The sequence below is a fragment of the Rana temporaria genome, chromosome 1, assembly GCF_905171775.1.
Source record: "Rana temporaria chromosome 1, aRanTem1.1, whole genome shotgun sequence".
Lineage (NCBI taxonomy): Eukaryota > Metazoa > Chordata > Amphibia > Anura > Ranidae > Rana > Rana temporaria.
The window spans coordinates 352,994,359-353,019,266 of record NC_053489.1 but is presented as its reverse complement, the minus strand read 5'-3'; the positions used below and the strand labels follow the sequence as shown (position 1 = coordinate 353,019,266).

Sequence of the window (24,908 nt, the reverse complement as noted above, 5' to 3'; positions counted from 1 at the left end):
AAAACATGCTTTTAGTAGCTTTTGGCATTAATGCGCGTCTAGCCATGCTAGCTTTTAGCAGCGTTTCTTTGTCTCTATTCAAAATCATTGGTTCCCTATGGGAGCCTATTGATTTGAATAGAAGTCGCACTTTGATGATTCGACTTGCTTATGTGCTAAGGATCTTTAAGGGGAACTCCTCGCCAAAATGAACAAAAAAAAAAACTGGTGTGGGGTTCCCCCCCAAGACGATACCAGACCCTGTGGTCTCGTGTGGGTTTTAATGGGCACCCCCCCTCCCTTAAGATCCATACCAGACCCTTATCTGAGCATGCAGGTCAGTAAAGGGCGGTGGGGGAGAGTGAGCCATACCAGGCCACATGCCCTCAACATGGGGGGGATGGGTGCTTTGGAGCGGGGGGGGGGCAGGGCTGTCTTCTCCCACTGTTCTTCTGATGTTGTCTCGATGCTCTCTCCCGCTGTAATGCTGGGTCCGACGTATGCCATTACTTATATAGACATGGGGCGTGCCCACCCAGTGACATAATCTGGAGGCCCTGCCCCTTGTGACATCACCACCCAGTTCACAATTGAACAATGTGGTGCCAGTATTTAAAAAGGGAACAAAGTCTTTACCAAGTAACTATAGACCTGTTAACTTCTATAGTCGGGAAGATACTGGAGAGTTTAATAAAAGACCACATGGATGAGTTCTTGATGGGGGGAAAAAAATATTTTAAGCAAAAGACAGCATGGATTCATGAAAGGCAGAAGTTGTCAAACAAATCATAAAAATAAATCTGAAGAAGTGAGTGAAACCTTGGACAGAGGCGTGGCAGTGGACGTGGTATACCTGGATTTTGCAAAAGTGTTCGATACAGTTCCCCACACACGGCTCATGTGTAAGGTAAAGTCTACAGGATTGGAAAGATCAGGGTTTAAAAGGATAGAAAACTGGCTAAAAGACAGAATTCAGAGAGTCGTTGTTAATAATTTTTACTCTGAAAGCTCTAAGGTGGTGTACCCCAAGGTTCAGTGCTGGGACCCTTACTTTTCAATATATTTATAAATGATATTGGGTCTGAGATCAAAAGTAACATTTCTGTCTTTGCAGATGACACCAAGCTATGCAGTGGAATAACGTCCTTACAGGATGTCTCCAATTTACAAGCCAACCTCAATGCTCTGTCTAATTGGGCGACTAAGTGGCAGATGAGGTTTATTGTTGATAAATGTAAAAGTAATGCACTTGGGGGCTAAGAATATGCATCATACATACTAGAGAGAGCACATCCATAGTGGAGAAGGATCTGGGGGTTTTGGTAGATCATAAGCTCAATAATGGCATGCAATGCCAAGCTGCGGTTTCCAGAGCGAGTAAAATCCTTTCTTGTATTAAGAGAGGTATGGACTCAGAGAGAGAGATATAATTTTGCCCCTGTACTAATCATTAGTAAGACCTCATCTGGAATATGCAGTTCAGTTTTGGGCACCAGTTCTCAAGAAGGATATTGGGAACTGGAGAAAATGCAGAGAAGGGCAACCAAACTGATAAGAGGCATGGAGGAGCTCAGCTATGAGGAAAGATTAGAGGAACTGAATTTATTCACTCTTGAGAAGAGGAGATTAAGGGGGGATATGATCAACATGTACAAATATACAAGGGCTCTCCGGGTTACGAACCCGTTAGGGACTTTCCCCCTGTTTGTAAATCGGAAATGTTCATAAGTCGGCTGCGCATGCGCATACCGGCAATTACGGACATTTCCAATGTTCCGTCGAATGCTGTTCTGCGCATGCACGGCCAATTACGGACATTTCCAGAGGCTTCGTCTGGCCGCGCATGCGGTCCGCCCAAAATGGCAGAGGGTCCCCGCAGCGCCTGGTTCGTAAGTAGGAGAAGTTATATCATGTATCATATCATTTTTTTATTTATTTTTATGGTTGAACTAGATGGACTTGTGTCTTCTTTCAACCTGACTATGTAAGTCGAAAGACGCTGGAGCTGCCTTAATATATTACTTAAAATACCTGTGTAATATTTTCATTCTTGACACTTTTTTTGGGTGAATGGGTAGGGACCCACTTCCCCCATGTTGAGGGCATATGGCCTGGTATGGTTCGGGGGGGTGCTCGCTTGTTCACCCCCCCCCATCCTGACCTGTTAGGGTTCATGCTCAGATAAGTGTCTGGTATGACTTTTGGAGGGAGCATGCCATTTTTTGGGGCGTTGAGGGTTCCCCTTAACCACTTGCCGACCGCTGCACGCAGATGTACGTCAACACAATAGCACAGGTAGGCGCATTGGCGTACCTGTACGTCCCTTTAAATTTGCCACCCAGTGGGCATGCGCCCGCTGCGTGCTTCGTGAGCATGCTCACGGGTTCCGGGAACTCGATGTTCTCGGGCAGCCTGCTATTGCACTCGGCAAAGGCAGAACAGGGGGATGCCTTGTTTACAAAAGGCATCCCCCTGTTCTGCCTAGTGACATTGTCACTGATTGCTGTTCCCTGTGATTGGGAACGGTCACCAGTGATGTGTTACGTGTAGCCACGCCCTGTAAAAGTAAGAATCACTCCCTAGTACTGACTTAACCCCTGCAGCGCCACCTAGTGGTTAACCCCTTAACTGCCAGTGTCATTTTTACAGTAATCTGTGCATTTTTATAGCACTGATCGCTGTAAAAATGACAATTGTCCCAAAAGCGTGTTAAAAGTGTCCGATGTGTCCACCATAAAGTCGCAGCCACAATACATTTTGCTGATCGCCGCCATTACTAGTAACATTTTTTTTTTTATAAAAATGCAATAAAACTATCCCCTATTTTGTAGCTGCTATAACTTTTGTGGAAATCAATCTAAAAGCTTATTGCGATTTTTTTTTTTTTTTACTTTTTTACCAAAAATATGTAGAAGAATATGTATCGGCCTAAACTGGCATGGGCAGCCTCTGTCATCAGTGCTGATCTTAGGTCTAAAATGTATGCATTGGCGATGATTTGAGATCTGAAGTTTATTCCTTTTGGGGCTGAACATGTTTTCTGTGCATCAGTTAATCAGATTTGCACTCATATTTGTACTGCTAATGGCAGGCTAAACTCATTAATTATAATTAATGAATTTTAACTTGCCGCAATACAATTCTGGGTGCATAAATGAAACTTTTAGACCAGAGCAAGCTGTTGTGCATTGGAATGCTGGTTGTCTATAGATTGTAAACATGAAATTTAACGTGCAAAAGTTGCTGACCCCCTGCCCTACTCTGCCCAAAATGAAAAATAAATGTACTTTTTTTTTTACTAAAACATTTCGCACAATGATAGTAGGTTGGATCTGTGTCTTTCTGTCTGAGTGATCATAAGGAAAAGCTGGAAGCGTTCAGAGATCTCCCTGGAGTGATTGTGCAAGTCTTGGTACACCATAAGTGCATACTACTGACCTGCTTATAATATATAAGGGATCAACTGCTTCTGGTGAGTGAGCACTGCCTAAGGGGAAACCTGGAAAGCAACAGCAACCAGAGGGGATTGGAGGAGCATGACACATTGTTTTTGTCCAGCACAATAATGCTGGCAATACTGGCCTTTTATTTATTTTTTTAAATTCTTTATTTTGTTAACAGCAATCCTAACAACATTAAGCACTAATACACAGTCACATGTCAATATTTCAAATTACAGTTTACATCCACTTCTCTGATTATTACATTCTTTACACCTATCCTCTTTACCACTGGTTATCCCTTAATTCTGAACAGCTCAACTATCACTCTATATTATTAGCACAAAAACATTTTACCTTCTGTCCGACTGAGCCCCCCCCATTCTCAGCCACACCCTTCTTATCCTATGCTGTTTAAATATAAATAAAAACAAAAGCAGAGAGAAGAGAAAAGAAAAGAGAAAAAAAAAAAAAAAAAAAGGAAAAAAAACAAGCAAAAAAAAACAAAAAAAAAACACCCTCCCCCTCCCCCTGAGGTCCGGTCCCCCCCCCCCTTGCACCCCCTTATGGATTAATACTGGCCTTTTAAACAAACAATTCTTTGGACTATGACACAATATTTTGTGATGTCTATAGTTATGATTTATTATTATGTATTAATGCACTGGGCATTGATCTTGGATAAGTCACATATATACACATAATCTGAACACTTTACAATAATAATAATTTATCATAGCTTATTGATTTAGGTAGCACGCTGCTTTTTTCTTTCTTTATTCACTAAAGTGTAATAGTAAGGGTGCACACAGAGTGGCAGCTGGGATATTTTAGTTTTTTTTTTTTGCATATATTTTTAAGGGTATTTGTACACAGTGTAGGTGTCATCAGAATATTTACCTTTACAAAGTATCCGACAGCGGCCATTGCTGTTTGCATGTAGCTGCACACCAAGCAATTACCTGCGGTTAGGGATGATTCGTGTTGCTGTATTCCAGCGTATGCAACTAAACTGCCTTGTGAAGAAGGCCATAATGTATTTATGCGTAACTAAACTCTCTCAATCAACATTAACTATTTGGAATCCTTGTGTTGGTAGTATTGGTAAATAGATCAGCAGGTAAATTATATATACATTATGGGCCAGATTCACGTAGAATCGTGGCAGCGTAACGTATCGTAGATACGTTACACCGCCGCAAGTTTTCATCGCAAGTGCCTGATTCACAAAGCACTTGCGATGAAAACTACGCCCGCGGCCTCCGGCGCTAGCGGGCCAATTCAAATGGGCGTGTGCCATTTAAATTAGGCGCGCTCCCACACCGGACCTACTGCGCATGCTCCGTTTCGCAAATCCCGTCGTGCTTTACGCGCTGTGACGTCATTTTTTCGAACGGCGACGCGCGTAGCGTACTTCCGTATTCCCGGATGTGTTACGCAAACGACGTTCATTTTTAAATTTCGACGCGGGAACGACGACCATACTTCAGACAGCAATACGTTTGCTGACTAAAGTTAGGGCACCTAAAACGACGATTAACTTTGCGACGGGAAACTAGACTAGTGGCGACGTAGCGAAAATCCGTCGGGGATCCGCCGTAACTCCTAATTTGCATATCCGACGCTGGTTTACGACGCAAACTCCCCCCAGCGGCGGCCGCGGTACTGCATTCTAAGATCCGAGAGTGTAAAACAATTACACCTGTCGGATCTTAGGGATATCTATGCGTAACTGATTCTATGAATCAGTCACATAGATAAACAGAGATACGACGGCGTATCTGAGATACACCGTCGTATCCCCTTTGTGAATCTGGCCCTAAATTTCTTACTTTTTTTTTTTTTTCTTAAACGTTTCTTTAGTTGATTTCTAGCCTAGGCCAAAATGATGTCATACATCTGATCAGGAGGAGGGTCTTTCTCAGCAAAACGCGCCTTGCTGCCTGCATGCCTGAGCTAAGGGCAGATTTTGGGAAATAAATGCAATCTGAGTCATTTGCCCTTACGCAAGATGATTGTGACTAGAACTGCAAGGGGGGGTTTTCAAATTGATTTCTTAAAGCGGAGGCCCGCCCACTGCTGCAAAAATTAAAAGCCAGCAGCTACACATACTGCAGCTACTGGCTTTGGACCCTTGCCTGTTCTGGAGTCCAGCGATGTCGGCACCTCAGCTGATGTTTCCTACAGCTGTCGGGTGCTGCCGCCGCCATTGCAGGTAAGGGAGCCCGGCAGTGTAGCCTTACGGCTTCACACTGGGAACCCTACTGCGCTTGCGCAAGGATCTGCTCCTCTCCTACTGGCCAGGCAACAGGGGAGAAGGAGGGAGCCGAGCGGTCGGCCAAGTGCTGATGTCAATATCTACGGCTGTGGCTCCTGAAAGTGGGAACAGAATACCTGTTAAAGACATGAGCTGAAGTTCCACTTTTGGGTGGAACTCGGCTTTAACAAAATAAAGATGAATGTGTGAGGTTGCTTTAAATATCAAAAATAAATGAGTGTTTTCAGTTTGTGGTGCGCAGATACAGTTTAGTTCTGCTTTTAAAAGGTTTCAGTTATGTCAGGCTTTTTTTTCCCCTCTCATCAAAGTTGCACATATTTGTTTATATTGTTCTTCTGATATATTTTGGCACTCACCATTTTTTGCTGCAATAATCTAGACCAGCCTTTTTCAACCAGGGTGCCTTCAGGTTTCTTCAGGGGTGCTTTGGCAAAATACCTAAAATTTTCTGAAATTTTTTATAAAATCAGCAAATGGAGTCACAAGTTTTTATCGTGCACATTACAACCTTCCAGTTGCCAGTGTCCTAACAACCTATGTCATCGGGTGCCTGCAGGGCATCCTTGTTTGCCCCCTCTCTGTCAGCACTACGGTCACATAAGCTGGGAGAGCGAGAGAAATATTAGAATAAATCACTGCTAATGTTGGGTGTCATATGTGTGTGTGTGGATCTTGCTGTGTTATCTGGAACTATTAGTCTGATTTATTTATTTTTTACGCTTTAGTATTGGGTGCCTCGTGATTGTGCATAATTTTAAAAGTTGCCTTGACTGATCAAAGTTCTTGTCAATATATTTTTGTAAGTGAGGTCTGTGCAACTACACACAGTATTCTAAATGAGGTCTACTTAACCACTTAACCCCCGGACCATATTGCTGGTCACAGACCAGAGCACTTTTTGCAATTCGGGACTGCGCCGCTTTAACTGACAATTGCGCGGTCGTGCGACATGGCTCCCAAACAAAATTGGCGTCCTTTTTTCCCCACAAATAGAGCTTTCTTTTGGTGGTATTTTATCACCTCTGCGGTTTTTATTTTTTGCGCTATAAACAAAAATAGAGTGACAATTTTTAAAAAAATGAATATTTTTTACTTTTTGCTGTAATAAATATCCCCCAAAAATATATAAAAAAACATTTTTTTCCCTCAGTTTAGGCCGATACGTATTCTTCTACCTATTTTTCGTAAAAAAAAATCGCAATAAGCGTTTATTGATTGGTTTGCGCAAAAGTTATAGCGTTTACAAAATAGGGGGTATTTTTATGGCATTTTTATTAATATATTTTTTTTACTAGTAATGGCAGCGATCAGCGATTTTTTTTCCGGTGGCGGACACTTTTGACACATTTTTGGGACCATTGGCATTTTTATAGCGATCAGTGCTATAAAAATGCATTGGATTACTATAAAAATGCCACTGGCAGTGAAGGGGTTAACACTAGGGGGCGGGGAAGGGGTTAAGTATGCCTGGGTGTGTTCTTACTGTGGGGGGGGGGTGTGGCCTCACTAGGGGAAACACTGATCCTCTGTTCATACATTGTATGAACAGAAGATCAGCATTTCCCCTGCTGACAGGACCGGGAGCTGTGTGTTTACACACACAGCTCCCGGTCCCCGCTCTGTAACGAGCAATCGCGGGTGCCCGGCGGCGATCGAGCCCGCAGGGCACACGCACGGGAGTCGGGGGCGCGCGGGGGGCGCACGAGCGCCTCCGGCGGCGCGCACGCGCCCCTAGTGGCCGCTCGAGGAGCGGACGTATAGCTACGGGCTCTCGCCCAGAAGAGCCGACCTGCCGCCGTATAATGACGGTGGCTGGTCGGCTAGTAGTTAAGGCCAGCCATACACAGTTGAAATATCAGCTGGGTTGAACTGGCTGAGATTTGAACCATGTTTGGGCAGGCTGAATGTACCAAGTTGATCACGCAATAATCGCTGTCTTCTCCCAGCCGGTACAGCTTCTCCTGCCCCCTGCCAGGAGAGAATACAATGGCTCGACAGAAGGGATTCTCCAGTCAACACTGTCTGTGGTTGCAGGAAAGACGTTAACTCCATGTAGGGCATACCTAAGAGTGTAAACCAGGTATAGCAACCGTTGAGACGTGGCGATTTACCTGAATAACATGAAAAGAGAGAAAAAATCACCAGGGTGTGTTGCCCCCCCTTTTTCCCCCCCAAAGAGATTACCTAGCAAGGCCCCAATAAAAAGTAAGGATGGCACAAATTAATAAAACAAATGTCAGAATATAAACCTAGCATACTGTGAACATTAAAGGGGTTTTAAAGGTTTGTTTTTTATTTTCTAAATAGGTTCCCTTAAGCTAGTGCATTTTTGGTTCACTTATCTTTTCTTTCGATTTCCCTTCTAAATGTTTTTTTTCTTTGTCTGAATTTCTCACTCCCTGTTTCTCCTCAGTAAGCTTGCCCCCATCATCCGAGCCATTCTGGCTGGGGGTTTGTCAGCCAGAACAGCTTACTGAGGAGGAACAGGAAGTGAGAAATTCGGGCAAAGAAAAAAAAAACATTTAGAAGGGAAATCGAAGGATGCAATGCACTAGCTTAAAGGAACCTATTTATAAAATAAAAAACAAACCTTTACAACCCCTTTAACTTTATTGAGAAACTTGACATTCACTTTCAATCTCAGATTTTTTCATATCTGGAGAGTGATCACCCTAATGCCGCGTACACAGGATCGGAAATTCCGACATGAAAACCGTGGATTTTTTTCCAACAGAAGTTTGGCTCAAACTTGTGTTGCATACACACGGTCACACAAAATTTCAACCGTCAAGAATGCGGTGACGTACAACACTACAACGAGCCGAGAAAAATTAAGTACTGTATCTGGGGGGTTTACAGAGCCTTGAAAAAGTATTCTTGCACCTTAAAATTTTTCACGTTTTGTCATGTTACAGCCAAAATTGTAAATGTATTTTATGTGATAAACCAACACAAAGTGGCACATAATTGTGAAGTGGAAGGAAAATGATAAATTATTTTTTTATTTTTTTACAAATATCTGAAAAGCGTGCGTTTGTATTCAGCCCCCCCGAGTCAATACTTTGCAGAACCACCTTTCTCTGCAATTACAGCTGTAAGTATTTTTTGGGTATGTCTTTACCAGCTTTGCACATCTAGAGAGTGACATTTTGCCCATTCTTCTTTGCAAAATAGCTCAAGCTCTGTCACATTGGATGGAGAGCGTCTGTGAACAGCAATTTTCAAGTCTTGCCACAGATTCTCAATTGGATTTAGTTCTGGACTTTGACTGGGCCATTCTAACGCACGAATATGCTTTGATCTAAACCATTCCATTGTAGCTCTGGCTGTATGTCTAGGGTCATTGTCTTGCTGGAAGGTGAACCTCCGCCCCAGTCTCAAGTTTTTTGCAGACTCTAACAGGTTTTCTTCTAAGATTTGCCTATATTTGGCTTCATCCATCTTCCCATCAACTCATTTAGGCGGAATTCAAACCTATGCATTTTTAGTGCTTTTTGCAGATCTGCACTACAGAACGTGTTCCATAGGAACCCATGGTAAATGGACTGTAGTTGCAAATCTGCAAAAAGCACTAAAAATGCATAGATGTGAATCCAGCCTTAAACTGACAGGCAGGACAAGGAGAGCAATAAAGTGATTGTAAACCTTCCTGTTTTTTTTTTCAATAACATATCATACTTGCCTACACTGTGCAGCTCGTTTTGCAGAGTGGCCCTGATCCTCCTCTTCTGGGGTCCTTCGGCGGCTCTCGTGGCTACTCCCCCTGGGAGTTGCTTTGTAGGCACGCTCCCGAGTTCAACATTTGCATCCATAGACACGAATGCCAGACTCTGCCCCGGGGCGCCCGCATCATTGGATTTGATTGACAGCAGCAGGTGCCAATGGCTGTGCTGCTACCAATCTATCTAATCAAGAGCCGTACAGTCTCCGCCGAGGGAATAAAGGGGCTCAGGTAAGTAAAACGGGGGGGGGGGGGTCGGTCACTGCCAGGTGTTTTTTCACCTTAATGCATGGGATGCATTAGGTGAAAAGACACAAGGGTTTATAACCCCTTTAATCAGAGGAGCAGTCAAGGGGACCATGATAACTCTGGAGGAGCTGCAGAGATCCACAGCTCAGGTGGGGGAATCTGTGCACAGGACAACTATTAGTAGTGCACTCCACAAATCTGGGCTTTATGGAAGAGTGGCAAGAAGAAAGCCATTGTTGAAAGAAAGAAGTCATAAGAAGTCCCATTTGCAGTTTGCAAGAAGCCATGTGGAAGAAGGGGCTCTGGTCAGAGGAGACCAAAATTGAACTCTTTGGCCTAAAAGCAAAATGTTATGTGTGGTGGAAAACTAACACTGCACATCACCCTGAGCACACCATCCCCACCATGAAACATGGTGGCCGCATCATGTTGTCGGGATGCTTTTCATAAGCAGATCAGAGTTAATGAGAAAATAGATGTAGCCAGTGCTTTAAGTGGGCCAAAAGGGGTGCCGGTACTCTATTAGGCGCCGGTGCTCCCCCCCCCCCCAATACTGAACATGAAAATACCCTTAGAAAGTACCCTGAAAAAGAGCTACTGTAGAAAGAGTGACATACGTGAGTGTGTGTCAGTACATACACACACTGAGCAGTGACCTGTCTACACTGACTAGTGACCTGGCTACACTGACCAGTGACCTGGCTACACAATCACTGACCCTGACCTACATACACAATCACTGACCCTGACCTACAATCACTGACCCTGACCTACATACACAATCACTGACCCTGACCTACATACACAATCACTGACCCTGACCTACATACACAATCACTGACCCTGACCTACATACACAATCACTGACCCTGACCTACATACACAATCACTGACCCTGACCTACAATCACTGACCCTGACCTACAATCACTGACCCTGACCTACATACACAATCACTGACCCTGACCTACATACACAATCACTGACCCTGACCTACATACACAATCACTGACCCTGACCTACATACACAATCACTGACCCTGACCTACATACACAATCACTGACCCTGACCTACATACACAATCACTGACCCTGACCTACATTGTAGACTCATTCATCTCATTAGTTTCTTTATATTACATTGATCCTGGAACAAATGAAAACTTTTAAGTGTCATTCTGCACACTCTAACACACTGGCTCAGCTTTATATAATATTTGATGGATAGCACACTGGCACAGCTTTAATTTAGGAAGCACACTGGCACATCTTTAATTTAGGATGCACACTGGCACAGCTTTAAATATAAGAATAGCAGCCCACTGGCACAGCTTTATATACCATTAGTATGGATCACACACTGGCACAGCTTTATACAATATAAATAATAGAATTGATAACACGCTGGTACAACTCCATATTATAGCGTAACTAGCATGCACACTGACACTGCAATGAAAACATTTAAGTGTCATTCTGCACACTCTAACACACTGGCACAACTATAGATCAGAAATTGGGTAAAAAAAATGGTACTGCTATCTATTACAGGCGGGATCACACAAAGCATTGCTATATATTACAGTTACAGGTGGATAAAACACTGGAACAATGAGTGACCTACCTCAGCCTGTGGTGATAGAGATGCAGCCAGAGGAGAGGACTCGAGGAGGCTCAGAGGAAAGGAGAGCTGATGAAGCAAACTGGGATGTGGGGTGCAGCGCTGTCGCACCGAATGTGCCTGGCCCGGGCGACCGTGACCCTGGAGCCGAGGAGGAGAGCCGCATCATGGCGCGCCGGGCGGCAGTGTAAATTTGTAAATCCCGCCTTCTGAGCTTACCCCGCCTATGATGGACGTCACGTTTCCCGCGGTCCCGGATTGGACAGTGGCTGGCAGTGACGTCCATCCATCATAGGCAGGACCTGCTGTGTCTCTTCCGACAAATTGCTCAGCGGCGCTCGGACACTCGGGGCCATTCCAGCCTTCTTAGCCCGGGCCCAACGACGTGCCTGGTTCCGGTACGGGAAACCCACGTACTGGGCACACGGAGAGGTGCTGGTACTCTCCAGGGCCATTTTTGGAAGTGGCGGTACTGAGTACCGCCGTGTTTCGGCCCAGTTAAAGCACTGGATGTAGCCAAATATAGGCCAATCTTAGAAGAAAACATGTTAGTCTGCAAAAGACTTATGACTGGGGTGGAGGTTCACCTTCCAGCTGGACAACAACCCCAAACATACAGCCAGAGCTACAGTGGAATGGTTTAGATTAAAGCATATTCATGTGAAAATGTTAGAATTGTTTAGACCTAAATCCAAATGAGAATCTGTGGCAAGACTTGAAAATTGCTGTTCACAGACGCTCTCCATCCAATCTGACAGAACTTGAGCTAATTTGCAAAGAAGACATCTGGTAGAGACATCCCCAAAAAAAGGTGGTTCTCCAAAGTATTGGAGTGCATGCCACACTTTTCACATATTTATTTGTTAAAAAAATTGAAAACCGTTTTTCCCAATAAAATATGTTTTTGGTTGTAACATGACATAATGTGGAAAATTTCAAGGGGTATGAATTCTTTTTTAAGGCACTGTAGTTGTGGATACCATGAAGTCTAATGCCATGTAAGCACGATCGGAATTTTCGACAAGAAAACCGTGGATTTTTTTCCGACAATAACTTTTCCTCTCGGAAAATTTGAGAGCCAGCTATAAAATTTTTACCGTCGGAAATTCCGATGGAGCCTACACACGGTTGGAATTTTCGACCGTGTGTATGCGGCATAAGGCTCGGTTCACACTGCAACGACTTGGGATCCGACTTATGAGACTCAGTCCTATGACATGTGAAATCCCATGTTGGTCAATGAGAGCTGTCCTAATTAGCACTACTGAAGTCGCTGTGACTTTAGAAAAGTTTCCTGTACTACTTCAAGCGACTTTAAGCAGACTTTTGGCTTAAAGTAATACTCAAGTCGCCAGGAAGTCTCCTGGCAAAGTCTAACTGCAAGTCACGTGTGTCGTAGCTTGTACAACTTTTATAAGATGAGATATGTGGAACTGCATCAAATGCTTTGCTGAAATCTAGATGTCTATTTCAATGAGCATTTGCTACGGGCGTTTTGTCGCTTTAATCAATAGAACATTTCACCCAGGCAGAAGATAAATAAAATCTACCAACATAGCAACAAGTGATGAAAAGATGATAATTTATCCTATTGGCTAAAATAAAAAACGTCGAAGTACAAAAACGTCGGACGACGCTGTATGCAAACGCGCAAATACGCATGAATACGCGCAACAAAACGCCGGAAAAAACGACCAAACAAGCTACGCTCAGGTGTGAATGCAGCCTAAAGGAGGAGCGGAGAGTAGCAGTGGGTGCCTCCAGAAGAGAAGGCCAATTAAAAAAAATAAAAAAATTAGGGGGCATATTTTTAAAGCCACGAATCTGGCATTCACCAAACATTGCAGGTGCATGAATTTTAAAAGGCAGTGATAGATTCACCACCAGTGAATGTCTGGTGAAAGTTATCTGTACTGCTTTGTAAATATGCCCCTTTTGTTTCCTCATATCCAGTATATCTAATATATATCCCCCCCCCCTTATTGTCCCCACTTACCCTTGTAGTGAACCAGAATGTTTTTTTCTTCCTTTTACCCATTTGTCTGACATGACTAATCTGGTTGCCTCCAGGGTGGTAGATTATATTGGTGCCCACTATGAAATGTCTCCTGACAATTTACATTATTTTCGTAGGAAATACCCATTTTTTTGCAAAAGTAATTCATTTTGAAATCGAAAACCTTTTGTTTGCTTTTATGAATTTTTCTTTTTTCTTTCTTTTTTCTTTCCTATCATCAAAAAACAGACATTGGTAAACACTCAAACCCGAATTTTCTCTTTCCTCAGCATCAATCAATTTAATTTCCCTTTTATCATTACAATTTCTAGAATATGATCTCTGGAAATGTTACTACTGTTTTACAGAAAATCAGTGCCTCCAACATTTCCATGCTTTTGTTTGTTTTCCTGTTTTAGTGTTAGAATTATCTTATCAAGCACACATTTTCTAAAGGCAGATTTAGCTTTTGTTTGTAGGCAGACCCAAAGTGTTTTAAGTCGTTCGTTTGATTTCTGAATGAATGTTGGTTCTGCGCCATTACATAAACGTTAACTGTACCTACCTTCTTTGCTACTCCGTCCTAAGCCATGTCTCTGTACAGTGGGTTTATAAAAGAATCACCCCCCCCCCTTAAAATAATCATATTTTGTTGCTGTGCAGCCTGAAATGAAGACACACCATTTTTTTCAATCCAGCTGTATTTACTAGTGCAATTTATAACATCTAAGTGAAAGATATAATGCCAACATATCAGAAAAAATAATAATTCCAAAACAGAATCATTGAGTTGGAAAAAGGATCACCCCCCTTGTTTCAGTATTTGGGCCACCTTTTGCTTTATTTACAGCCTTTAGTCTATTTGGAATATGTCTCTACTAACTTTGCACATCTAGACTTTGCAATATTTGCCCACTCTTCTTGGTAGAACTGTTCAAGTTGAGTTAAATTTGATGGTGAGCATTTGTGGATTGCAGTTTTCAAGCCTTTTTACAGACTTTCATTTGGTTTTAAGTCTGGGCTTTGACTAAGCCATTCACCTTTTTCTCCTTCAACTACTGTGTGGCCATTTTTGCTGTGTGCTTTGGGTTATTGTCATGTTGGAAGGTAAACCTTCTTCCCATTGACAGCTTTCTGGCAGAGGACATCAGAGTTTCCTCAAGAATTTTGATAGTATTTTGCATTATCCATTTATGTTCTATCCAGACAAGTGCTCCAGTCCCTGATGCAGAGAAACTCCCCCATAACAGTTTATCTATCACCTGCTCTATGATTTACTGTATGAATGGTGTTATTTGGATGGTGAGCTGTATTGGATTTCCGCCAGACATAGTGTTTGATCTTGAGGCCAAATATTACATTTTAGTCTCATCTGACCACCTTAAATGCACCTTGAAGATCCTGAGGCCAAATGGAAAAATGTGTTCTGGTCAGATGAAACTAAGTTGACGTAAGTCACCTGCTCTAATTTCAGACTGAAATTACCTTCTTATATCTTTTGCCACACTCTTAGGCTCGATTCACATCTATGCATGTTGCTTTTGAGTGTTTATGCAGTGCTTTTTGTGTTTTTTTTTAACTGCATTTTACAGTGTTTTGCGATTTGTCAGTTTTTTTTATATTTACATTCACTATATAGCTAGTTGCTAAGGAGCGGGTCAGGAAGATGGTCACTGCATCTTTAACAAACAATGAGTAATCAGCTGCCAGCGGGCTTCCCCCCTGACAGCTGAATGTAAAAAAAATAAAATTTCACAAAAAAAACAACGTCCCCCCCAAGACTATTCCAGATCCTTCGGTCTGGTATAGATTGGGAGGTGACACAAATGGCGTGGGGTCCCCCCAAAATCCATACCAGACCCTTATCCGAGCATTTAGCCCGGTAGGTCAGGAAAGGGAGGAGACAAGCGAGTTCGCCCCCTCCTGAACCATACCAGGCCGCATGCCCTCAACATTGGGGGGTGGGAGCTTTGCCCCCACCCCAAAGCACCTTGCCCCCATGTTGATGAGAACAAGGGCCTCTTTCCGACAACCCTGGCCGAAGGGCGGGGGGCTTATCAGAACTTTAACAAGGGGACCCCCAGATCCCGCCCCCCATGTGAATGGGTAGGGGTACATCCTACCCATTATAAAAAAAAAATAAAAAATAGGTCAGTGCGGTCTTCTTCCTGGCCGCCGGTTACCCAAAAAAAAGACCACTTGTCATGAGGCCGTCTTCCTCTGTTGTGACGCCCCCCCCCCACGGTCTTACAGCTCTTATATAGCCATGGGGCATGGCCATCGGATGATGTCACCAAAAGAGCCCACCCTTTGTGACGTCACAAAGGGGTGGGCTCTCCGGGTGACGTCATTGGATGGCCACGCCCCATTGCTATATAAGCTGTCAGACAGCGGGGACATGCAATATATTAAATTTTTGGTTTTGGGTTTATATACTTTGTGAGCAACATCATCTCAATACCTTATCAACTTGGGACATCTCCAGATAAGACATTTGAATTCTCTTAAGGCATGTCCATATCTACTACAATTAGAACTTTCCCAAAGGCCCGTCCTGTAAATTGAAGGTTTGTACATATTCTCTGTTTTCTGTGTGAGTTCCTTAGGTTTTTTAAATGTTTTCAGTATTGAAATTAAGTAATGCACGTTATTTTTTAATAGTTAGACATTTATCACCATAGTTTTAATGTTGGACTGCATATGTGGCACACATAGCATTAAACTGGTTGTAAACCCTTGCATATACCTAGTGAAGGGACTGGCCTCAGGTGATGCACAGAGATGAAACCAATCTTACGTAAGTTGTACCTGTCTATCTGCAGTCATCTCTTCATTCATTCAAAGTGCTGAATTTACACAGGATCTCTCAGCTCTGAAAAGCAGGGGGCGAAAAGCTGAAGTTAAATATAGTTAGCGGCACTCTATAAGCTGATTGGGGGGAAGGGAGACTCCCCTCTTCACACAGCACCCAGAAACAGTCACCATTTTTTCTCTTTGTGTCAGGAAAACTTGTCAGAAATGGCTCAATCTTATAGCAGAGGAATAAGACAGTGGACAGAAATAACATCTAGTGCTCTGGATTGAGACAAATGCACACTACGGGGGAATATGCTTTGTTCATATTAAATATCTGAGCTTTGCAACCACTTAATGTGTAATGTATAGAAACCTACAGCTGATCGTGGCTTCAATTTGTATGTGTTCATGGGTAAAATCTGATTACTTTTTATAGGTTACTTCAATTCATGCACACTGCTTGTCATCAGTATCACAGATAATTTGCTACTGACTGGTGGTCTGGGGATTTTACCAGGATCATCTTATCTGGAGGAAACATCTGTGATCCTATCATCATTGTTTTTTTTGTATGTTATAAAAATCATATCCAGAAATGTGAAAGGGATGAACTTTGTTCTTACCTAACCACTCTTTATTACCTAGAAAATGTCTTTCTACCTCATTATAAAGGCAGAAGGTTAAAGCATAACTACAGGTTTCATTTATCTTTAAAAAGCTTTTATCCATTTTTGATATTTATGCCCTTTCTTTCTTTTTCATTCCTCTGCAGCTCTCCACTGGTAATCTGTTATATGAAACATATTACAAGCAAGTAAGTGTGTTGCAATGTTTTAAAGCATGATAGTAAATGACCACTTCCCCACCCACATGGTTTGAAAGTACTGAGAATGATGTTCAAGTATTTCTGAAATCATAGCTGCATCATGTACTACATGGTTTAGTGTTTCAGGACTAAAATAGAAATATTGTTCTCATCTTGATTCCTATTATTCTCTCTCAAATAGTTTTAAAATGCTTATTAATGCCGCAGAACCGATGAGAAAGATAATGATATAAACCCTCATATAAGTGTCAGGCGGAACAGAAGAGAAATCTCTCCTTGGGGACACCACATTTAAAATCTGAAAGAAGCCGTTTAACAGGGATGGAGAAAGCATTTAGATTTTGACAAAACTTCTAACCCTTACCAACCTTAGCTTAAAAAGGTTTTGGCTTGAATGGCTTCAAAGGGAACTTCTAAATGTAGAAATTTGGGAGCTGTGATTCTGGCTTGCTTTTAAATGAACAGCCTCTTATGGGATTTCAGCACATTGTGCAGGGGTATTGAATTAAAATTCATGAACGTCCAGTCAGTAAAATTTTCTTACAGCCGGGGTCCAAATCATATATTTGACTCTCAATGGCACCACTGTACAATTGCAAACGTGGCACGTTTTTTGAGTGCCACAGTACCAAGCTGCAGTTCGCAGCCATCTTCATTTCACCTCCTTCGCATTACTGTCCTCGCCCCCTTTATAGTACCCTACCTTCACTTTGCATTTCCCAGCTCCCCTTCGCTTTCCTGTCTTCAACCCCTTTATAGTTCCCCCCTTCACATTCCTGTGCACATCCCCTTTATAGCACTCCCCTTCACATTTGTGCTCATCCCCTTTATAGCATCCCCCTTCAAATTCCTGTGCTTATCCCCTTTATAGCACCCCCTTCACATTCCTCTTCTCATCTCCTTTATAGCACCCCCTTCACATTCCTGTCCTCACCCCCTTTATAGCACCCCCTTCACATTCCGCAACTCCGATCTAGGTAAGGAGTCTCGAGGGAGACTCTTTACCTAGTGATCAGCCCTGTCCAATCACACCGTTGGTGCCGCCTTATCAGTTACAAAATGTATTTACAAAATTTTACAACGGAAACAAACAAAAAACTTGGGGGTGGTAAGTGCCTGGTATTGAAGTGTTTAAAAGCTTCAAACGGCTTTCACCCAATCTGTTTGGGGACAGTGTCGCCTGAATTGCAAGGTATGATCCTGTTCCTCCTAAAATCTAGGGGTGTGATACATGAGCCTCTGACTTATTCCTTTACCATACAGCTTCTGTTCTTGTGTAACTAGTAGACTGGTTCCTCAATCTCTGACCTAAGCACTGCTTTAAAGAACAGGTCCTCTTTACCCATGACCTCCAAGCATTCTAATGGATTGACCCTGCTTATCCGGGTCCTTCAACCCCATACTCCCCATACAGCCCCATATTATTAACATGCCACCTTCTTAAAGTGTTGGACAGAACTTCCTCTAAGTTTCATACATCTTCCTTGTTGGGTCCTATTTCTCCCAGCTTAAAATTCCACAGTTTTTATATGCTGATTCCAATTGTGGCTATACAAGCCGTTTTCTGATGACTTGTATTGTAAGTGTCTTTTTATGTTGGTTATCTACAAAAAAATAAAAAGCTTTTATAAAATCAGATAGAAGTATAAAGAGATTAACACTAGTTGGGTATGGCTTGCTGTGGTGACCCTAATCTAAGCAATGCTCTTTACTACAATATTTGTTAAGCATAGTGTGATCTTTACATAATATACTGCAATGCAACTAACCACATTAATTAGCTACGATTACCTTTGGCTAGTCAAAACGTACTGTAGATCCAGATATTTACGCAGTGGATGTCTGCATTCTACTGTAAAAGTTGACATTGGTGCCACCTCTTCCACCTATTGGTTATTGAAAAAGCCCTCAAATTAAAAGACCAATACGAAGTAATAACAGGTCTTGGCTTTGCATAGAACATCCACCTCTTGTGTCTCATCATTTTCACTGAAGGTACTTCTGATTATGCGTGTTTTCCATCAAATGCCCAATTTGTGTTACCAAAGTTTGTGAAAGGTGTCATTTAAGATGTTTTAGTTTTGTCTCATGAAAAATTTGGAAACCATATTCTAACAATTACTTTTAGCTCTAAAATGATTGTTACCTCTTTTAATATGACTGTTTTTGCGCAACCAATTAGTGGCCATTTAAAAAGTAGTGGTATGGCCATGTGTGTTGTGCTCTGCTGGATATCATTGTGTGAAGGGAATCGAGCGCAATAAAAATTACTTTAATATGGTTGAACTGTCTTGTTAATTGGCATAACCATGTAGTCTTTATATTCTACAGGTGGATCCAGCTCATACTGGCAGGGTAGGACCATCAGAAGCAGCACTCTTCCTCAAAAAGTCTGCACTTTCAGATGTTGTCCTTGGAAAGGTATTGAAGCACATTTTCTATAAGTAAACACATTATCACTTTTATTTTTTTGCTGTCCCATAGTTATTCTTTGCATCATGACAAGCATAAAAGGATTTTTGGACAGAGTTTTTGTGTTGCATCTAATTGATTATTCTTACTCCAACCAGGTGTGCAAAGAGCAATCATATTGGTTTCTGTCATGGTTAAAAACCTTTGCCAAAGCAATATAAGCACACAGCATTTTTACCACAATGCCTTAATATCAACATTGAAAAAAAATTACAGGGATCTAATAATAAACAGTTTTGGTTATGTCCCTCTCAGTGTATATGCTACAATCTGAGGTTCACATGACCTTACATGTGTTTTCAGATATAAGTTATGTGAGCACACCAATGTCAACATCTATGGTGATGATGCTCACTCTTTGCACTCTATACACAAGGATCATCACTGTTACTTTAAGACAGGAAGCATTTTAGGACTACAGAACACCTCCACATACTTCTCATAAGATTATTTTAGATAATACTACAGCTTGCCAAGACACAGGACAGCACTGGATTTCTGGCAGAACCAAAAGACTTTTTTTGTCCGTATCAAATGGACAAATAGGGATCAAATAAGAGAGGCCCGTTCACTTTACAAGTAAGAAGAAATTATTCAGCGCTGAAAAAAAAAAATTAAACTAAAATATGCAAGCCAGCACTAAGGTAAACTCAAATAAAACACCTCACGTAGACATATAATAATAATAGTGCAGCGCAAAACAAGAAATTTGTAAACTATCACACACAAGAATAAAATATATATATATATAAATAAAGTCCATATAAAGTGCTCAGGTGCAAAGTAAGATCCAAATCGGAATAAACGGTGCAAAATCCAAAGGGTGATATCCAGAAGAAACCTCCACCAAATAGCAGGAATGGCCTCTCACCTTAATGCTTCGACCTACAATAGGTCACAAAGCATAATCAGAGAACCTCCTGTTCTCAAAGGACAGCAATCAAATGCAGCAGTTGAACCACGATATAATCCAGACTCAGGAACAGGCCATGGCAATCGGGGCATAAAAGACAAAGGAGAGGAAATCTAGTGCTCTCTGAAGCCACAAAGCCAAACACATTTATTGAAGAATAAAAGATTACACTCACATGTAAAAGCACTCTCAGGCGAGTGCAGCGAAACAGCAATATAAAATATCCATATCAGCATGGATTCCTCAGTAGGTCGGCGATCGCGGGTGACGTCACACGTGGCCCCTCCCCCTCGATGACCGTTCACTTTACATACAGTATCTCACAAAAGTGAGCACACTCCTCACATTTTTGTAAATATTTTACTATATCTTTTTTCATGTGACAACACTGAAGAAATTGCACTTTGCTACAATGTAAATTAGTGAGTGTGCAGCTTGTATAACAGTGTAAGTTTGCTTTCTCCCCAAAATAATTAGACACACAGCCATTAACCCCCTAAGCCAGGGGTGGCAAACACAAGGCCCGCGGGCCGAATCCCGCCCGCCAGACCTTGTCATGTGGCCCGCGCATCCGTGATCCGAACGGGTCGATCCGCGAAGCGCACCGCTGCATCAGGCCTTAGGAAAGGCCGTGGCTTCGGCCTAGCGCCGGAGCGGTCGGCCATCTTGGTACATCTGTATGTCAGGTAGGTGAGGTCAGTGTATGTCAGGTAGGTGAGGTCAGTGTATGTCAGGTAGGTGAGGTCAGTGTATGTCAGGTAGGTGAGGTCAGTGTATGTCAGGTAGGTGAGGTCAGTGTATGTCAGGTAGGTCCATGTAGGTCAGTGTATGTCAGGTAGGTCCATGTAGGTCAGTGTATGTCAGGTATGTGAGGTCGGTGTATGTCAGGTAGGTCCATGTATGTCAGGTAGGTCCATGTATGTCAGGTAGGTGAAGTCATTGTGTATGTCAGGTAGGTCCATGCATGTCAGGTAGCCCATCCCATCCTATCCCACCCCACCATACCCCATCCCATCCCATCTCATTCCATTCCATAATAAATAGCGGACACATAGTCTTATAGATACAACCGGCCCTTTGAGGGCAACCATACTGCTAATGCGGCCCCCAATGAATTTGAGTTTGCCACCCCTGCCCTAAGCGGTATTCCCAAGTGTGGCTCGGGGTGAGATTTCTGTGCTATTATCGGTAACCCCGAGCCACACTCTGGATTCCCTCGCTGGATGCTGGAAGAGGTTACTTACCTTTTCCCAGGGACCCAGCGATGAATTTCCGCAGTGCACGGCGGCCGGATCTTCCGCCCAATGCGCACTGTGTGTTTCCCTGATTGCCTTCCCTGCGAGCGTCACGATGCAGGGGGCGAAACGGTGCCAAATTCAAACTGGATAAAGTAAAACACAGTGAAAACACACTGATACAATGTAATCCTATTGGATTACAATAGACAATAAAATAAACTGACCTTAGATTGCCCCCCCCCCCCCAGTACTTTCTCCAGTGCCCTTGTCTGCAGATTTATTTTACTTTGTGACTGTAAACTGCACAGCGACCATGGCATCAAAAAAGCGCGCCTCCACCTCAATATCGCTATGTGACCTGCTGGAAGACAGCGATACAGAATCGCTTGCAGAGGAGTAGAGTGACAGCGACTCGTGGGGAAGTTCGTCATCAGACGCAGAAAGTGATTTGAGCGATGATCCTGTGACTGTGCCCAGCGATGTGCGGACTTGGTGCTCAATTGATTGCGGTACGGAGCACGTAGCACCCCCAAGATTTCCGTTTAGAGGAGCACCTGGGATCAAAGTGGATGTTGAGGATGACAATCCCTTGGCATACCTCCAACTTTTTTTGTCGGATGAAATTATCGCCAAAATTGTTTTGGAGACGAATCGCTACCAGGAGCAACAAGCTGCTACACATCAGCGATTTTCAAGGCGCAGAAAATGGGAACCAGTAATTTGCACTTTGCAAATAATGAAGACTTTGATGAGAGTTCTCATCCAGCTCCAAAACTGAAAAAAATTTGGGAGATTTACAAACTTATTTTGACAAAAACTATTGACGAAAAGTCTCATGGCCTACAAAGGTAGACTTAGCTGGATACAGTTCATCGCATCAAAGCACGCACAATTTGGCATAAAGTCATTTATGCTATGTGATACAGCTCTGGGTACATCTGGAATTTGGTCCTGTACATTGGGAAAGGGACCAAATTCTGCCAGCGATTCAGCGGTTTTGGAATGGCAACCGCTTCGGTTCTTTCCTTGATCAAGCCATTGCTGAACCAGGGCTACTGTGTCACCACAGACAATTTTTATACGTCCCCAGAACTCTATGAGTTCCTTCTTCTGAACAAGACGGATGCATATGGGACCGCGAGGCCTAACTGCCTTAACATGCCGTCACCCTTTGCCAATAAAAAGCTTGGGGCAGGAGAAGTAGTTGCCTGGCAGAAAGGGAAAATGATGGCACTGAGGTGGCGGGTCAAAAAAGACATGTGCCTTATGAGTACCATTCTTAACACCTCGACCGTAATGGTACACACCAAAGGTGGAAAGGATGTGATGAAGCCACAGGTTGTGTTGGACTACAACCACACCATGGGAGGTGTGGACACAGCTGACCAGGCCATGACCTTTTATCCAGCCATGAGGAAGCAACAAAAAAAATACTTTAACATTTTTTTCCGGCATCTTCTGATACAGTGCCTCTGGAATTCCTTCATTCTGATAAAAAAAAGCGACAGGCCTATGGTCCATGCGGACTTTGTGTGGAAGGTTGCAAAACTCATCTTTCTAAAGCACCAGACGCCAACGGCTGTAAACCGATCTGGACGTCGGGCTGCTGGTGTTGTGAACCCTGAACGACTGACTAGTCGTCACTTTATGGACCACATTCCATCCCACTGAAAAGAAGACAGAACCCACAAGGATGTGTGTGGTTTGCTGCTCCAAGTGTGACGACACCGGAAGAAAAATCCGAAAAGAAACATGTTTCTATTGTCCCGACTGTGACGTTGGACTTTGCTGTACCTTGTTTTAAAATGTTCCATACCCGAAACGTTTATTGACGAATAATATTGCACCCTTGTTTGACCCCCAACAAAATCAGAGTTTTTGAATATGTTATTTACCAAAATGTATTGAATAAAAAGTATTGTTATTAAATTATTATTTGTTATTATTATATTATAATTTTGTGTTTTAAACTTTATCATACTCGAGACGTCTACTAGACTCTGGTTTGGACAGATTTGGGTGAGTTATTCCTAAGAATTACAGGCCTGCAATCTAAAACGCCAAATTTCCATCTGAAAGAATCATACCGCCAGGGAGGTTAATGTCTAAACCACTGGCAACAAAAGTAAAAATGTTCAAATTGGGCCCAAAGTGTCAATATTTTGTGTGGCCAGGGCCACCATTATTTTCCAGCACTGCCTTAACCCTCTTGGGTATGGAGTTCACCAGAGCCTCACAGGTTGCCACTGGAAGGCTCTTCCACTTTTCCATAATGATATCACGAAGCTGGTGGATGTTAGAGACCTTGCACTCCTACACCTTCAGTTTGAGGATGCCCCACAGATGCTCAATAGGGTTTAGGTCTGGAGACATGCTTGCCAGTCCCTCTCCTTTACTCTCAGCTTCTTTAGCACGGCAGTGGTCATCTTGGAGGTGTGTTTGGAATCGTTAACATGTTGGAATACTGCCCTGCGGCCCAGTCTCCAAAGGGAGGAGATCATGCTCTGTTTCAGTATGTCACCATGAATGTTGGCATTCATGGTTCCCTCAATGAACTGTAGCTCCCCAGTGCCGGCAGCACTCATGCAGCCCCAGACCATGACACTCCCACCACCATGCTTTGTACTCCTCACCTGGTTGCTGCCACACACGCTTGACACCATCTGAACCAAATAAGTTTATCTTGGTCTCATCAGACCACAGGACATGGTTCCAGTAATCCATGTCCTTAGTCTGCTTGTAACCAGCAAACTGTTTGTGGGCTTTCTTGTGCATCATCTTTAGAAGAGACTTCCTTCTGGGACGACAGCCATACAGACCAATTTGATGCAGTGTGTGGCATATGGACTGAGCTCTGACAGGCTGACCCCCCACCGCTTCAACGTCGGCAGCAATGCTGGCAGCACTTGTACATCTATTTCCCAAAGACAACCGATGTATATGATGCTGAGCACGTGTACTCAACATCTTTGGTCAACCACGGCTAGGCCTGTTCTGATTGGAACCTGTCCTGTTAAACCGCTGTATGGTCTTAGCCACTGTGCTGTAGCTCAGTTTCAGGGCTTTGCCAATCTTATTATAGCCTAGGCCATCTTTATGTAGAGCAAAAATATTTTTTCTCTTTCGTTCATAGACGGACACAGCCTTCATTGACCTTAGGGTTATGCTTCTTCCTACCAGGAGATTTAGGCAGAATTCTACAGCACTTAAGGTGTTAAAAACTTTCCTTCATGCTGCTCCTCCCAGGGGGCGTGGCTCCCCCAGGCATAACCCACACCCTGCTTTAGCAGCCTCAGTTTGTTTTCTGCTTAACGACAGGAGGTCAAGGCTATCTCTGGAGTTCCTGGACTCTGGAGTTTTTTTCTGGCGATTTTTCTCGC

The 24,908-nt window shown here is 43.0% G+C and overlaps 1 protein-coding gene across 4 annotated transcripts in view; it reads left to right on the top strand.

Annotated features, from left to right (window-relative positions):
* The window catches only part of EPS15L1 (epidermal growth factor receptor pathway substrate 15 like 1), a 214,913-nt gene that overhangs the window by 16,026 nt on the left and 173,979 nt on the right, over nucleotides 1–24,908 (top strand). For all 4 annotated transcript variants that reach the window (XM_040320975.1, XM_040320967.1, XM_040320992.1 and 1 more), the window contains exons 2-3: nucleotides 16,852–16,893; nucleotides 19,237–19,326. In XM_040320975.1, coding sequence (XP_040176909.1) covers nucleotides 16,852–16,893; nucleotides 19,237–19,326 — 132 coding nt within the window. The remainder of the gene's footprint in view (nucleotides 1–16,851; nucleotides 16,894–19,236; nucleotides 19,327–24,908) is intronic.